The 17,542-nt window shown below is 48.3% G+C and overlaps 1 protein-coding gene across 2 annotated transcripts in view; it reads left to right on the forward strand.

Moving 5' to 3' along the window:
- Positions 1–1,817: 1,817 nt before the first annotated feature.
- Positions 1,818–17,542, forward strand: part of SDHB (succinate dehydrogenase complex iron sulfur subunit B) — a 29,869-nt gene continuing 14,144 nt past the window's right edge. Inside the window, exons 1-2 of one of the 2 annotated variants that reach the window (XM_044938220.1) lie at positions 1,818–1,993; positions 12,900–13,033. In XM_044938220.1, the coding sequence (XP_044794155.1) occupies positions 1,907–1,993; positions 12,900–13,033 (221 nt within the window). In that variant the 5' untranslated portion in view covers positions 1,818–1,906. The remainder of the gene's footprint in view (positions 1,994–12,899; positions 13,034–17,542) is intronic. The other variant, XM_044938221.1, reaches the window with a different exon arrangement.

A 17,542-nucleotide genomic window follows, 5' to 3' on the forward strand; every position in this document is an offset into this window, starting at 1 on the left:
CATGCCCGGAACCCTGCTTTTGCTCCCAATACCCTGGTTTTGCTCCTCAGGAGTGGCAGTTGGGTTTTTGGTCTTTTTGTATCATGTTGTCCATAATTTGTTCCAACTGCAGCATGCATGCAGTTATATTTAGTCCCTTATAGTCTCTTTGGGGCTTCCCTGGTAGCTCAGCTGGTAAACAATCTGCCTACAAGGCAGGAGACCCAGCTCCGGATCCCTGAGTCAGGAAGATCCCCTGGAGGAGGAAACGGCAACCCACTCCAGTCTTCTTGCCCGGAGAATTCCTTGTATTCTATTGTTCCAGAAGCTATTTGTCTCCACGCAAACACTGCAGCAAAGGGTCCCAGGTCCCAGGTCTGAAGTGGGACAGGGGTCTGGAAAGGCAGCTGAGGCGACTGGAATGGAGCTTAGAACACACTCGCACAGCCTATTGTACAGCACAGGGAACTCTACTCAGTGCTCTGTGCTGACCTAGACAGGAAGGAGATTTGAAAGAGTGAACACACGTATACGTATAGCTGATTCACTTTGCTGCACAGCAGAGACTAACACAACGTCTGAAGCAACTACACGCCAGTAAAAAAGCTAAAACAAAAATAGATTAAGATGATGGATCATAGTGCATGGTACAGAGCAGGTGTTCAAAAAATGGTTGCTGACACTAGATGTCTAAACCGTGGAGAGCCAGTTTCCCTCTTGGCCCACTTTTACAGAGCAGAGCTGACTGTATTGCAATTGTCCAGTTACTTGCCGATTTGAGAGTGAATTCAGTGAGGGCACAACCTCACCTGGCTTGCTCACTCATTGCAGCATCCTAGCGCCTGGCACATAGTAGGCGTTCCATACATATTTTTGAACAAACGACAAAAAAATGAATAATGAGTGAATAAATTACACCTTTGCCCGCAGTCTTTTAAGTCCCCTTGGTTCATTCATCAGCTCTCCTGATTTGCCTGGGACTGCCCCCCTGGAGGAGGAAATGGCACCCACTCCAGTATTCCTGCCTGGAGAATCCCATGGACAGAGAGGGGCTACAGTCCACAGGGTTGCAAGAGTCAGACACGACTGAGCGACTGAGCAGGAACGAGGAGTCTCTAGGAACCCAGGAGTGCTGAAGCCTGTAGTCTCAGGCAAACTGCATTGTGTCTCAGAAACGACTCTGAAACTGAGTGATGTGGTTGGTAAATTTTACGGAAGAAAGAACTGCAGTGCTGGAGGAGATTCTTGAGAGAGTCCCTTGGGCTGCAAGGACATCCAACCTGTCCATCCTAAAGGAAATCAGTCCTGAACATTCATTGGAAGGACTGATGCTGAAGCTGAAATTCCAATACTTTGGCCACCTGATGCGAAGAACTGACTCATTTGAAAAGACCCTGATGCTGGGAAAGATTGAAAGCGGGAGAAGGGGACGACAGAGGATGAGATGGTTGGATGGCATCACCGACTCGATGGACATGAGTCTGAGTAAATTTCAGGAGTTGGTGATGGACAGGGAGGCCTGGCGTGCTGCAGTCCGTGGGGTCGCAAAGAGTTGGACACGACTGAGTGACCGAACTGAACTGAACAGAAAAAAGGGGTAAAAACCGGGACAGGACTTGGATCGGACGGCCCCGCCCCCTCGCGCACTTAGCCCCGCCCCCTCCCGCGGCCCACCCTCAAACCCCGCCCCCTTCCTCTGGGAAGGTCACCTTCCAGCCTGGGAAGCCGAGCGGGCCCGCCCCGGCCCCTGCACTGCGCACGCTCGCGCTGGTTCCCCGCCTTCCCTCCGCCCCCTCGGGGACCGGAAGCCCCGCCCACTCGGCGGCGCCTGCGCCGCTGGCGGGGCCTCGAGGGGCCGTGGCGCGGCGCCGCGGTGCTCGGCGGGACGCCGGCGGGGTGCGACCGCGGGCGCGAGGGGCGGGGCTCGATGTCCGGAGCCAAGATGGCGGCAGTGGCCGCGCTCTCCTTGAGGCGCCGGTTCCCGGCCGCCGCCCTCGGCGGGGCCCGCCTGCAGGTGAGCCGCGGCGCGGCGCGGGGGCGAGGGCTGGCGTGAAGGTCGCGGAGGCGGCCTGCACGTGAGGGGGCGGCGGGGCGGGTGCCGGGGAGGAGCGCGACCCGCTCCCGCCGCCCGGGGTCCTGAGGCCGGTTTCTTCCTGCTCCTCTGTGCCACCTGCGAGGTGGTCGGGGCGGAGGGGGGCTTGTAGACACGGGGGGAGAGAGGATCGGGAGGGCGCCTGGACCGCCCAGGGTCACATGGCGAGCGGGTGACGCCTGACGGGTGGCAGCAGAGCGCGAGGACTCGCGTTTGGACGCCAGGTCCTTGTTCTGCCCGCAAACCGTCAGGCCTGGGACAGACGGACCCGCCGGGGCGTGAAGGGCAGGGCCTGGGAGGCACCCCTGCAGGGCGCACGGCTGGGGACCCGGGCAAGACGGAAAGCACAGGAGAAGCGGGAAGCGGGGGCATCCACCTGGCCCCCGGGGCACCCGAGAGCCCCCCAAACACCGTGGTCTCGTCGGCGTCGTAGTGCCGACCTCACGGTTTGGACCCGGATCGGATCCAGAGGTTGGCGCTGCTCTTAGTCATATCGTTCAGGGCGCGTTGATAGTTTTTCTCTGCATCCCTTATATTGTCAGGAAAAGGGGAACATGGAGAAGGGGAAGGGAAACTGCCCTTGCAGTCTGTGTATATCAAAGACGAGGGTTTTACAAATCCCTTTCAGATCTTTTTCCTCTGGGGAAAAAAATCCCGTGATGTGGGTGAGCAGGAATTCTAACCTCCTTTTTAGAGATTTGAAAGCTGCTGCTGCTGCTAAGTCGCTTCAGTCCTGTCCGACTCTGTGCGACCGCATAGACAGCAGCCCACCAGGCTCCTCTGTCCCTGGGATTCTCCAGGCAAGAACACTGGAGTGGGTTGCCATTTTCTTCTCCCTTTGAAAACTGAGGCCCCCCCGAAAAGATTTTTTTTCACTTGCTCAAAATATCACAGCCAAGAACCAGTTGATCTAGGACCTAAACTCACTGTTTTGAACATAATGTGTGAAAAAATCCACGTGATAGGTGTACGAAATATATTCATCTCTCTCTCCTTGCAGTCATGTGAAAATACGTCTGGTATTAAGTAAGTGCTGTGGCCTTCCAGCGCAGTGCCTATGGCCCATCTTCTAATGCTGATTCTTTCCAATATGCTGTCCCTGAACCTGGACAAGTCACTTTACAGTCATTCTGAAAAGCAGGGATGGGAGTGAGGCCTGCCTACCAGAGCCTCAAGCTGGTGCCCTCTGAGCATTAAATTGGTGATTGATGACCTTGTTTACCAGTTCCTTTTATAGTTGCTGAGCAAGCAGTCAGGTGGTGACAGCCCCACCAATGAGACTGAGTTCCAAAGCTCAGGTCCCTCTTCCAAGAATGAATTATAGAGAGGGCTGGTTTCAGAGGTCAGTCTTGTAATCCCCGGTGAGGCCATCCTAGGGCCCTGAGGGCAGAGAAAACAGAAGATTACACCTCCACGCTCACGTTTTCTAGGAATGTGCATTCATACCCTCAAAAGCGGCCTGAATAGTAATGAGCGTGGTGTATTACCTTGGGGCATATTGAGATTCTAGGAACCTAGAACATGCTGGATTTCTCTTCCGCGCTCCTTTTCCGCTTTAGTTTGCACCAGCGAACCACAACTCTGCCTGTAAGGATTTACTGCGTTGTCGCTTGTGACGTTGCTTCATTCTCTTGTCTAGACTGTGTATTCCTTGAGGGCAGTTACCACCTGCTTTCACTTGTGTGTATCTTTGCTCCCAGCACTGGTAGGGTTAGGATATCTGTCTGCCAATCAGAATAATACAGGAACTGATACGGTTGCCAGTATTGAAAAGCAGAAATTATTTTCTGAACAATTCTAGGAGCTTGGCCCTCCACTGAATCTTCTAAGGTAGATGTTAATACTCCCCGCCTTCTTACAAAAGAGGAACTAAAATCAGAAAGGTTATGTAATTTGCCAAAGAACGTTCAGCTCTCAAGTGGTAGAGCTTTGGTTTGCAGCAGTGCCACGCACACATTTCAGAAGTAAGCCTGACCTTTTGTTCTCCCCAGGCTTTTGCGGCCTCCCTGCCTTCCTCCTTTCCGTCTCTCACTTTTCTGTCCCACCTGCAAACCTGCCTCTCAGTTCAGTTCAGTCACTCAGTCGTGTCCGACTCTGCCACGCCATGAACCGCAGCATGCCAGGCCTCCCTGTCCATCACCAACTCCCAGAGTCCACCCAAACCCATGTGCATCGAGTCGGTGATGCCATCCAGCCATCTCATCCTCTGTCGTCCCCTTCTCCTGCCCTCAATCTTTCCCAGCATCAGGGTCAAACCTGTCTCCATCTAGCTCCAAACCTGCCCCTTAAGGAAGCTTTCCCAGAGAACAAACAGGCTGCCTTCGACATAATGGAGAATTCACCCTTCTTATCCTCAGTTCCTTTTCAGTCCAGTTGTTTGATCTTGCTTCTCCCCTTAAATTATAAACTGTGGATCTCATCTTATCTAAGATGTCCTACAAAGGTGCGCTCAGCCTTGAACAGTCTTTAGTTTTGTAGATTGAGGTAAAAATGCTTTTGAAGGACCCCCCCCCCCACTCTTGGGTTTGGAGTATGAATTGCTAGGTAGGCTACCAAAAAAAACCCTCAAATATTTGCCCACCTCTTCACATCTGGCCGTATATTGCGCTTTTCTGCCTGGTACTGTGGAGAAATTGGCAACACTCCTCTGGCTGCCCTTCACTCATGCTCGTGTCCCATCGCTTATTGAAAGATAGCTTTCCAGAAATTCTCCTCACCGCCCCCCCCCCCCCGGCCCCGCAATCAGGTTTTCATTCTCTGTCAAATCAGCAGCAGCACACAAACGTCGTATAATTTTTCTCATCTCAGAAAAAGCCAGATCCAGCCACCACCCCAGTTCTCCACTCATCTTTACAGAAAAATTTCCCAAGAGGTGTCTAAACTCACCACCCACAGTTATCTCTCCGCATCTTCTCAGGAACCTATTCCAGTCAGACTTTCCACCCTTAGCACTTCACGGCCCTGGTCAGGGCCACCAGGGGCGGCTGTGTTAGCTCCAGCGCCAGTGGCTGCTTTCTCCCTGAACCGTGCCGTCAGCGCCCGCCTCACAACATGGCTTTGGCCTGCCTGCCGGGCTCCAGGTGTTCCTCCTCACGCGTTGGCAGTCCTGCCTTTCTCTCTCCCTTTGCTGATTTCTTCTCATTGCCCCGAACTCCAGGGACTCTCTCCTTAGGCCTCATCTTTATAGACCCTCCTTCGGGCTTTCGATGCCTCCTAAATTCATGTCTCCAGCCGAGACATCACCCCAAGTCTTCAGACTCAGATGGCCACTCAGCCATATTCTCAGAATTTCCACATGGGTATTTAATAAACTTTGCTGGCACAAAACCAGAATCCTGACACACACACACCAGCCGTCTCCTCCCGCCTCAGTTGATGGTAGCTCCATCCTTCACATTGCTTCCGTTCAGTCGCTCAGTCGTGTCCGACTCTGCGACCCCATAGACTGCAGCACACTAGGCCTCCCTATCCATCACCAACTCCCGGAGCTTACTCAAACTCGTGTCCATCGAGTCAGTGATGCCATCCAACCATCTCATCCTCTGTCGTCCCCGTCTCCTCCTGCCTTCAATCTTTCCCAGCATCAGGGTCTTTTACAGTGAGTTGCCTCTCCGCGTCAGGTGGCCAAAGTACTGGAGTTTCAGCTTCAACATCAGTCCTTCCAATGAACACCCAGGACTGATCTCCGTTAGGAGTGACTGGTTTGATATCCTTGCTGTCCAAGGGACTCTCAAGAGTCTACTCCAACACCACAGTTCAAAAGCATCAATTCTTCGGTGCTCAGCTTTCTTTATAGTCCAACTCTCACATCCATACATGACTACTGGAAGACCATACCTTTGACTAGACGGACCTTTGTTGGCAAAATAATGTCTCTGCTTTTATTATTAATATGCTGTCTAGGTAGGACTTCCCTGTTGGCTCAGCCGATAAAGCATCTGCCTACAATGCAGGAGACCTGGGTTCAATCCCTGGGTTGGGAAGATCCCCTGGAGAAAGAAGTGGCAAGCCACTCCAATACTTTTGCCTGGAAAATCCCATGGACGGAGAAACCTGGTGGGCTACAGTCCACGCGGTCCCAAAGCGTTGGACATGACTGAGCGACTTCACTTTCACTTTTTCACTTTCAGGTCGGTCATAACTTTTCTTCCAAGGAACAAGCGTCTTTTAATTTCATGGCTGCAGTCACCATCTGCAGTGATTTTGGAGCCCAGAAAATAAAGTCTGTCACTGTTGCCACTGCTTCCCCATCTATTTGCCATGAAATGATGGGACCAGATGCCATGCTCTTCGTTTTCTGAATGTTGAGTTTTAAGCCAACTTTTTCACTCTCTTACACTTTTATCAGGAGGCTCTTTAGTTCTTCTTCACTTTCTGCCATAAGGGTGGTGTCATCTGCATATCTGAGGTTATTGCTATTTCTCCCGGCAATCTTGATTCCAGCTTGTGCTTCTTCCAGCCCAGCGTTTCTCATGATGTACTCTGCATAGAAGTTAAATAAGCCGGGTGACAATATACAGCCTTGATGTACTCCTTACCCGATTTGGAACCAGTCTGTTGTTCCATGTCCAGTTCTAACTGTTGCTTCTTGACTTGCGTACAGATTTCTCAGGTTTTAAAACCAGGGAGTTGCAGCTGACAACCGCAAAGTCCCAGGCTTTTTTTAAATTCCAAGGGTTACTAATGTTTTTGAATTTGTAGAAGTTAATTTTTTTAAGACCTTTTGTCCCTCTCCCCCTCCTGCCTGACTCAGGCACAGCAGCTCCTACATTGGAGCACAGTTTATTGAAAGGTAAACATTCTCCTGCCACCTGTCGCTGTTGCTCAGTCGCCCGGTCGCTTCTGGCTCTGAGACCCCGTGGACCGCAGCACAGCAGGCCTCCCGTCCCTCACCAGCCCCCGTGGTTTGCCCAGATTCATGGCCAGTGCACCGGTGATACCATCCAACCATCTCATCCAGCGTTTCCCCTTCTTCTTCTGCCCTCAGTCTTTCCCAGCATCAGCATCTGTTCACATCAGGTGACCAAAATATTGGAGCTTCACTTTCACCATCAGGCCTTACAATGAGTATTCAGGGTTGATTTCCTTTAAGATTGACTGGTTTGATCTCCTTGCTGTTCAAAGGACTGTCAAGAGTCTTCTCCAGCACCACAGTTCGAAGGTATCAGTTCTTCAGCGCTCAGCTTCTTTATGTTCCACCTCTGACAACTGTATGTGACCGCTGGGAAGGCTGTAGCCTTCACTGGTGGGCCTTTGTTGGCAAGGTGATGTCTTTGCTTTTAATTACACTGTCTAGGTTTGTTGTAGCTTTCCTGCCAAAAAGTGATCGCCTTCTGGTTCCATGACCGCTCCAGTCACCACACTGATTTTAGAGCCCAAGGAAAAGAAATCTGCCACTGCTTCCACCTTTTCCCCCTTGATTTGCCAGGAGGTGATGGGACCAGATGCCATGATCTTAGTTTTTTAAATGTTGAGTTTTAAGCTGGCTTTTCACTCTCCTTCCTCACCCTCATCAAGTAGTTCTTGAGCTCCTCTTCACTTTCTGCCATTAGAGTGGTGTCATCCGTTTATCTGAGATTATTGATGTTCTCCTGCCGACCTTGACACCGGCTTATAGCTCATCCTGCCTGGCATTTCTCATGATGTGCTCAGCGTATAAGTTAAATAAACGGGGTGACAACACACAGCCTTTTCATACTGCTTTCTCTGTCCTGAACCAGTCCATTGTTCCATGTCCAGTTCTAATTGTTGCTTCTTGACTTGCATACAGGTTTCTCAGGAGGCAGGTAAGGTGGTCTGGTATTCCCATCTTTTTAACAGTTTTCCACAGTTTGTTATGATTGACACAGTCAAAGGCTTTAACGTAGTCGATTAAACAGAGATAGATGTTTTTCTGGAATTCCCTTGCTTTCTGTATGATCCAGTGAATGTTGGCAAATTGATCTCTGGTTCCTCTGCATTTTCTTAACCCAGCAGTTACACTCCTGGGCATTTACCCCTGAGAAATGGAGACTTACGTTCACATAGAAATTTATCCACAACTGTTCATTACAGCTTTATTCATAATAGCCTCAAACGTGGAAACAGTCTTCTAGTGGTTGAATGGCTCGACTGTGGTGCATCGGGCCGGGGAGCACTACTGGGCAATAAGAAGAAATGTGTTGAGGCGTCTAACGTGGCTGAGCCTCCAGAGAGTTACGCTGAATGAACCACCCCCCCCCCCCAAGTTACAGAAGAGATGATTACATTATATAACTTTTGTTTAATGACAGGCTTATAGAAATGTAACAGGTTAGTAATTAATTGGGGGGGGGGGGTGAAGGAGGGGGGATGGCAGGTCTGCAGGGCCTGACTGTGACTCTAGAGAAGCAGGTCCTTGTGATGATGGACGTGATGCTCTGCACTCGCAGCCGACCCTGCGGCCCCGTGGACCGCACAGTCCATGGGGTTCTCCAGGCCAGAATACTGGAGTGGGTAGCCGTTCCCTTCTCCAGGGGATCTTTCGAACCCAGGTCTCCCGCATTGCAGACAGATTCTTTACCAGCTGAGCCATAAGGGAATCCATACCTTGACTGTGTCGGGCTTAATAGTAATGTACTGTTGTGCTGTGGTTTTGTACATTGGTACCACTGAGGGAAGTCAAGTAAAGGACAGGTGGGAGCTCAGTATTATTTTTTATAAATGCATGGGATTCTACAGTTATTTCCAACTGAAAGGTGTGAACTTAAAGAGCAGCAGTCTATGAGCATACGCAGCAACATGAATGAATCTCAGAAGCATTTTGTGGAGCAGGAGAAGCTAGGCCCACGATGTGTGGTCTCGTGGTTGTGTGGAGTCTGTCAGAGGCGCACCTGCAGTGATAGAAGCCGGTCAGCTGCTGGGGGCGGGCGCGGGCGCGGCCTGCAGAGAGACGCTAGAGAACTCTCTTAGGGGGGGTGTTCTGTTGGGATTGTGGCAGTGGTTACACAATTGTATCAAAACTCATCAAACTATACACTTAAAATTGGTGAATTTATTATAATGAATATACCTCATTAAATCGCACAAAAAAGAGGGAAGAAGTGAAGTGAAGTCGCTCAGTCGTGTCCGACTCGTTGCGACCCCATGAACTGTAACCTTCCAGGTTCCTCCGTCCAGGGGATTTTCCAGGCAAGGATGCTGGAGTGGGTTGCCATTTCCTTCTCCAGGGGATCTTCCCGACCCAGAGATCGAGCCCAGGTCTCCCGCACCGCAGGCGGACGCTTGGCCGTCTGAGCCACCAGGGCAGTCCCCAGAAAGGGTGGGCGTGGGTGTTAAGCAAGCAAAAGCTTGCCGGAGCTAATACCTGCAACCGGGAATTCTCGGCAGTCTAGTGGTTAGGACGCCCCTTTTCACTGCCGAGGGCAGAGGTGCTGGGCTGCCGAGAGCCTGCGGCTGTCGGGACGACGCGGCCAAATGTCGAGTCTGTCCACCTCCTCTTAGTCGCCACAAGGTGGCGCTAGCCAAGCATGCCTGACGTTTCACACAATGGAGTCTCGAGTTGGAAAGGGTTCATTTGCAGAAATGACTTTCCTTTGTTTAATGATCTTCACCAGCTTGGTGATTTGATAAAATACAGCTTTCATCTTCACCTTCACTTTCATTTTCTTCATACATTTTCTTCCCGTACTGAGGGTTGATGTCTTCAGCTTTATTTAATTTGGGGTGGTTTTTGCCAGCCAGTAATAAACTCCAGGGCATTTCTTGTAATTACTGAGTGAACCTTAAGAGTTTTTGCTTTCTTTAGCCGTTTATAAGAGAGTTAGGTGGCCTAGAATGTAGTTTGAATTTTGCCAAGTACTCTTTGGACTGGCGAGAGCCTTCCCCCTCCTCACAGCCACAGGAGAAGCGCGCAGGACTTGCGGTCTCTGCCTTGTTTTGTCTGCCTAAATGCAAAAGGGCTTCAAGGACTAGGGGATGGCTGTGGCTTAGCATTCGTTGTAGGGCAATGCCACAAACAGAGGGGTACTTTTATTTCTTAATGGCTCGATGTAGGTCGTGTTGTTCAGCCTTTTAAGGTACATTCAAAATAAACCACATTTTTGCATTATTCTAATGCTCAGTTTTTGCTCTTTTCTTCAATCATTCCTAACCGTGGATTGAATTGCTATATGCAGAGGCCTGGACCAGGTATGCTGGGAGATGTAAAATATATGTAAAGTATAGGGTTCCATTCTGTTACATGTTCTGTATCAACTTGACTGGGCCCAGATACTTGGTCAAATGTTTTTCTGAGTGTTTCAGTGAGAGTGGTTTTGAATGAGTTTAGCATTTTAATTGATAGATTGACAGAGGAATACAATTATTATATGATATAATTTATATGTGGACTCTTAAAAATACACCAAAATACTGAACAAAAGAAAAAAGGAAGCAGAGTTACAGAGAACCAACATGGTTACGGGGGCAGGTGGGGGGGGTGCCCCGCAGGGGCCGTGGGGCGAGGGGCGGTGCAGGGCGGGGGGTGGGGGGGACACAGTCTGCTGGGCGTAAGATGGGCTCAGGGAGGCAACACGGGGACTATAGCCAATGTTTTGTAATAACTGTAAATGCAAAGTAAGCCTTAAAATTGTATTAGAATATTTGAGGGGATTCTCTGGTGGTCCAGTGGTTGAGACTTAAGGCTTTCACTGCTGAGGACCTGGATTCACCCCTTGGTTAGGGAACTAAGATCCAACAAGCTGCACAATGTGGCCAGAAAATAAAATTTTTTTTTTTTAATTTAAATTGTTTAAAGATTTTTAATTATGTTTCAAAAAATAAGATAGACTGAGTAAAGCATATTGTGCTTTCTAACATGGGTGACCTTATCCAGTCAACTGAAGATACGAATAGAACAAAAAACTGGCCCTCCTTCAAATAAGAGGAAGTCCCCCTCTCAGGCTGGGATATTGATTTCTTTTTCTTGCCTTTGGACTTGAAGTAACAACTCTTCCTGGGTCTCGAGCGCTGACTTTTGAGCTGGGGCTGCATCGGTGGCTTTCCAGCTTGCAGCTGCGGACCTTGGGGGTCCTTATCCCCGTAATCACACGGGCCAATTCCCATAGTCAGGTGAGCCCATTCTGTGTACTAAATGCCTTTTCACACGTGTGTGTATGTAGGGCCACACCGTTGGTTCTGTTTCTCTGGGGAGCCCTGACTAATACACACGTCCTTAAGGAGCTAGGATGGAAAGAGAAGAAAACAGCACAGAGGAGAGACCTGAGAAGATTCCCGAGTAAGCAGAATAGTGTTTGGGAACATGGGCCCTGGGGCCAGACCTGGGTTCCAGTCCTGGTTCCACTCACCAGCTCTCGATCGTGGGCCCGTCACTTGATCCCTGAGCCTCATTTGTCTCATCTTTAAAAATGAAGGTCCAGTGGAATCATTAATACAAAGCATTTAATACAGTGCCTGGCAGTAATAAATAGTGGCTTTGAAGATGAGTATAAATTTAAACAGAAAACTTTTTGAGCAAAGCACCCTTTTGCAAATACGTTTTTGTGGGGCGGCTGCTCTGTTGGACGGAGGGCGGGAAGCCAGCCCCGCTTACCATTGTCGTCTCCCAGCAGCCCCTGGCGGCGCTCCAGGGCCCTGTGGCTCACGCCACACCACCTGTCACAGGCTGTAAATCCCGGGAGCTGTGTTCAGAGCGCAGGTCTCTGCTGTTTGTTAGTGCCCAGATTTCACCTTGTTTTAAGATGCAGTGTGCTTTCTCTTGTTTCCTGCACTGCTGTGCACAGCTGCCCTGCTGTGGGTGGGTTGTTTGTGTTCCTCCAGAACTCATAGCAGAGGCCCTAATCCCCAGTGTGATGGTACTTGAACTTGGGGCCTTTGAGAGGGAATTAGGGTTAGATTAGGTCATGAGGGCAGGGCCTGTGTGATGGGCTTCTGCCCTTATAGAGAGAAGGAGAGAGCTGAGATCTCCTTGCAGCATGTGAAGGTAGAGCAGGATGCAGCTGTCTGTCCTCACTTAGACACCAAACCAGAGCTGCTGACACCGGGATCTTGGACTTCAGCCTCCAGAACCATGAGAAGTAAATGTTTGTTGTGTTAGCCGCCTAGTCTTTTTTTTTTTTTAAACAGTGGCTCAGACTAAAATGCGTAATCGACACCAGCGTCTCGCTTTGGCCACCGCAGTCGCTTTCTAGCTGGTTTCCCTAGATGTCATCTGACGAGTCTTCCTTTGTAAGCCGGTGGTGGTCTTCTCAAAAATAAAATGTCATCCACCTGATAAATTTTTGTTAGCTTCTCATTACTCTTAGGATAAGATCAAAACTTAGAAGTCTTTCTTGCCTCCCTGGAGCCTGCCCCGTCTCATCCCGTCTCAGGTCAGCCCCTGCACAGTGGGCGTCTCTCGGTCCTCACAGGGCTCTGTGCTCTCCCACCCAGGCCTCTGCACGTGTGCCTTCAGCTTATGACGCTCCTTCTCCTTGCCCTTCACCCCTAGTCATGAAGCCTCAGCTTAAGTTCCCTTATGGAGGCCTCCCCGGCCACTTAGGGTAGTGTAAAAATCTGCTGCAGGCTCCCTCGCTGTGTTTTATTAGAAGTATTTCGTTTCTCTTCTTGCTCACTGCATACTGGTTTCTATGAGGGCAAAGGCTGTGTGTGTTTACTCAGCGCCATTCCGCCGGCCCCCAGTGCCATCGCTGGCGTTTCATAGGTGCTTGGTGCCCTGTGTTGGATCTTGAATGGCTGTGTTTCTCAGGAAGACTGTGTCAGTAATATACGAGTTTGTATCCAGTATTGCAGTTTATAGTGCCGACTAAGTAGAATGATTTATCTTGCATTTTTAATGATTCTTTTTTCCCCTTCTTGTGAACTTTTTAAATTTCAGGCCTGCCGTGGGGTCCAGACAGCTGCAGCCGCAGCACCCCGAATCAAGAAATTTGCCATCTATCGATGGGACCCAGACAAGACTGGAGACAAACCTCATATGCAAACTTATGAGATTGATTTGAATAAGTGAGTATCTCTGTGAAAGCTAGGTATTTGATAAATGAAGGTGAGCTCTTGGTCTGATTCAGGGACACATTTTTCCCATCCTTGGAAGGTTTTAAAACTGAGAGTATCCAGTGGCTCTGGAGTTTATCATCTGTTTTTAAAACAAGAATGACATAGATACCTGATTCAAAAACATAGTACCAGGAGAGAGGCTCAAGAGGAAGGGGACGTGTGTATACCCATGGCTAATCCATGCTGATGTAGGGCAGAAACCAGCACAGCATTGTAATTCTCCTCCAGTCAAAATTAAATTAAAAAAAAAAATAATCTGGGATTTCAGATTAAAAAACGATAATACCAAGAAGAACAGCTCTTATGAAATTCCTTTTCTTCTTCCAAATCAAAGTGTAACAGTTTCTAGAATACTTCCATCTCAAAGCATAACAGTAGAGATTGTTTTATGCATAGATCTGAAATTATTAACACATTAACAGTTTAAAAATCCTCAGTGTTTTTATGTTAATTTATGAATGTGGGCCTGTGTATTCTACAATAACGATGAACACCATAAACTTGTCCGGAATGGTGGTGGGCCAAGATAGGGATGGAGTTAAAATATTAAAAGTGATCCATTCCTTTTTGTTAGCTTTCTATTTCTGTAGTAATAATTGCTACAGATTTAGTGGCTTAAAACAACATATTTATTCTCTTGGAGTCCTGTAGGTTAGCAGTTCGGTAAAGGTCTCATGACTAAGCTCAGGGTGTCCACAGGCCACATTCCTTCTGGAGACGAGAGCATCTATTCTGTCCCTTCAAGCTCTTGGCAGAAGCCAGCTGAGGGCCACTCCCAGTCTTCAGAGGCCAGCGCAGCCCTTGGCTCACAGTCCACGTCTCCAGAGCAGCAGCAGGCCGAGTCCCTCACGTTACATCTCTGAACTGCTCTTCCGTCATCTTTAAAGGCGCTCCGCAGAGAACCGAGAGGAAAGAGTCTAGCGAGCTGGGCTTTAGCTTCCCACTACCAGCTACCTCTGCCTCCCCAGTAACACCAGCCCTGCTCTGTTTTGTGGTCCGTTTTATTTATAAATGAGTATTTCCTTTGAACAAAAGCTTCCATGGCACCAAAAAAAATGTTTGAAAACTACCAATATTCTAAATGCTTTTTTTAAACTCTGTCAACCCATAAACTCTTTTAGTAGAGTTAATTGATATATGATCTTCTCAGACAAAATTATCAGATATTTAGCAACTGAAAATTATTAATAAAATCCAAATAAAGGCAAATTGTATAGAGCACACTTTCTGACCATAATACAATAAAACTAAAAATTCATATTAAGAGCAAAAAACCATAATTACTTGGAAATTAAAAAGCACTCTGTTAAATAACTACTTGATTAAGGAATAATAAAAATGTTATCACTTAAAAAATAAAAACTTTGCAAATTAAAACTGCAGAATGTGATTAAAACTGGGAGAGTTAAATTTATAACATTTTTAATGATAAAAAAATTTAAAGATCAATTGCATTTACTTCCAGTAATGGCAGAATAGCTTTCATTAGATTGAAAGTGAAATTGAAAGTCGCTCAGTCGTGTCCGACTCTTTGCAACTGCATAGACGTAGCCCGCCAGGCTCCTCTGTCCATGGGATTTTTCAGACAAGAACACTGGGGTGGGTTGCCATTTCCTTCTCCAGGGAATCTTTCTGACCCAGGTATCGAACCCGAGTCTCCTGCATTGCAGGCAGACTCTTTACCATCTGAGCGACCAGGGAAGCCCTAACCCTTCCACAAATAATAACTGTACACTCTGGTTTATAAAACAAGTATAAGAAGCAGTGGGACTTCCCTGGGGGTGTACTGGTTTAGAATCTGCCTGCCGACACGGGGGGCACAGGTTTGATCCCTGGTTCAGGAAGAGCCTGCATGCTGCAACTACTGACCCCGTGTGCCTGGGGCCTGTGCCCCCACAGCAGGGGAGCCCCTGAGTGAGAAGCCGTGCACTGCAGCCAAGACCCAGCACAGGCAAGATACATACATCTTCAAAAAAGGCAGCAGCAGCAGGGACCAGAGGCGCAGGAGAGGAACCGAAGCAGGCAGACGCAGAGAGAGTTGGCAGTTGGGGGTATAGAATGGTTTGCAAAAATAAACTCTCTTTGCATGTTCTTTAACTGAGGGTAAGCCCCCATTGATATGGGAGTGCAAGGGCTAAAACTCAATTAAAAAAACCACAGTCTTACTGTGGTCACTAGCTTACATAACCAGAGTATGCATTTGGAAGCCAGCACAGTGACCAGAAAAGGAGGGGGAAATCCTGGAACGAGGTACAGAGGGGGAGTCCCAAATTCTGTTTATGAACTGCCCAGATCTTGAGATCAGTCATACTAATTGTTGCCTTAACAACAACAAAAAAAATCATCACTCTTCTGAGAAGCACAGTCCAGTCCAGCGTTACTGCGTCGTGTCGTTTACATGGCCAACATACGAGCCAGAATTACTCATACACAGAAGCAGTGCAACACGGTACATACTCGAGTGAAAAGACTGAACAGAGACCAGCCTTGAAGCAACCCGCTTGTGGGAACCAGCAGAAAGGAGTTTAAGCAATTGTAATTGTGTTCTTAGATAAAGGAAGATATACTCACAGTAGGATAGGAAGTCTCAGCAGAGAGTTAGAAACTTAAAGAACTGATGGAAAATCTGGAACTGAAAAGTACAGTATCGGAAGCAGAGAATTCACTGAGTGGGCTTAGTTTAAGAGCAGGTCGAAACTGACAGTGGGTAACGCTGGTGAACCTGGAAGTAACTAGAAATTTAAAAAAAATACTAGAAATTGCCTGTTCTTAAGACAAAAAGGAAAGAGAGTTTTTAAAAAAGCATTTCATTGATCCACGGAACAGTATTAGACGCTCTAACACACATGTAATTGGAGTCCCAGAAGAAGTGCAATGGAAAAATAGGCAAAAAATAATATTCGAAGAGGTAATGGCCAAGGATTACCCAAGCTTGTGAAAAGCATAAGTTACATACTCAAGAATCTTACTAAGTCCCAAGCAGGGTAATTCATAGAAGACCACCAAGCACATCGTGGTCAAGTTACTGAGGATAAAAATACAGAGAAAGTCTTGAAAGCCAGGAGAAAACACACAGTGCATGCAGAGGTGGGAGTGAGCGTCTGCTGCTCGTCAGAAAGTGCAGAAGCCGAAGCACAGTGGACGACTTCTCGATTACTAAAAGGAAAGCTCTGTGAACTGGAATTCTGTATTCAGCAAAAAGATCCTTCAAGATGAAGATGAAATTAAGACATTTTCAGATAACAAAAAGGGAAAGAATAGCCAGAGACCTGTGCCACATGGAAGAGGAAGTTTTTCAAGCTAAAGAAAAATAATACCTTGTGGAATCTCACTTCCTAGGAAAGTAATGAAAAGCACCAGATATGATCAATGTAACCCCTTCTCCTCTTAACTGTTAACGCAGATGATGGCTTAAAGCAGTCTAACGTGTCACCTGCCGTGTGACTCACACGTGCTGCGGGTGGTCGCTGGCGCCTTGTTTCTGGCGGCGCGGGGTCTTCTGCAGCCGCCGCGGGCAGTGGGCTTCTCATTCCAGTGGCTTCTCTCGCTGCAGAGCTCGGGCTCTGGGCGCACAGGCGTCAGTAGCTGTGGCTCCTGGGCCCTGTAGACAGGCTCTAGGGTGTGGCCCTCGGGCTTAGTTGTTCCGCAGCAGGTGGGATCTTCCCAGACCGGGAACTGATCCCATGTCCCCTGCACTGGCAGGCAGACTCTGAGCGCCAAACGACCAGGGATGTCCTGACAACTGATGACCATCGTAAGAGCTGAGAGCAAGTTCTCCTGTAAAGTTGGAAGGTGGCTACCTGAAGTGATACAGTATTAACTTTCAATCCATTGAGAAGTTAAGGACATATAATTCTAGAGTAACTGCTTCAAAGCTGAGAAAGGAGTATGACAAGGCTGTTTGTTGTCACTCTGTTAAACTTATATGCAGAGTACATCGTGCAGAATGCCAGGCTTGGTGAATCACAAGTTGGAATCAAGATTGCCAGGAGAAATATCAACAACCTTAGATATGCAGGTGATACCACTCTAGTGGCAGAAAGCGAAGAAGAACTAAAGGGCCTCTTGATGAGGGTGAAAAAGAGTGAGGTGAAAGAGGAAAGTGGTAAAGCTGGCTTAAAACTCTGCATTCAGAAAACTAGGATCATGGCATCCGGTCCCATCACTTCAAATAGAAGGGGGGAAAGTGGATGCAGTGACAGATTTTAATTTTCTTGGGCTCCAAAATCAATTCAGACGGTGACTGCAGCCACAAAATTAAAAGCGAATTAAAAAGCAGACTTTGCCGACAAAGGTCTGTATAGTCAAAGGTATGGCTTCCCAGGTGGCGCTAGTGGTAAAGAACCCGCCTGCCAATGCAGGAGACCCAAGAGACCTGGGTTCGATCCCTGGGTCAGTAAGATCCCCTGGAGGAGGGCATGGCAACCCACTCCAGCATTCTTGCTTGGAGAATCCCAT

The sequence above is a fragment of the Bubalus bubalis genome, chromosome 2, assembly GCF_019923935.1.
Source record: "Bubalus bubalis isolate 160015118507 breed Murrah chromosome 2, NDDB_SH_1, whole genome shotgun sequence".
Lineage (NCBI taxonomy): Eukaryota > Metazoa > Chordata > Mammalia > Artiodactyla > Bovidae > Bubalus > Bubalus bubalis.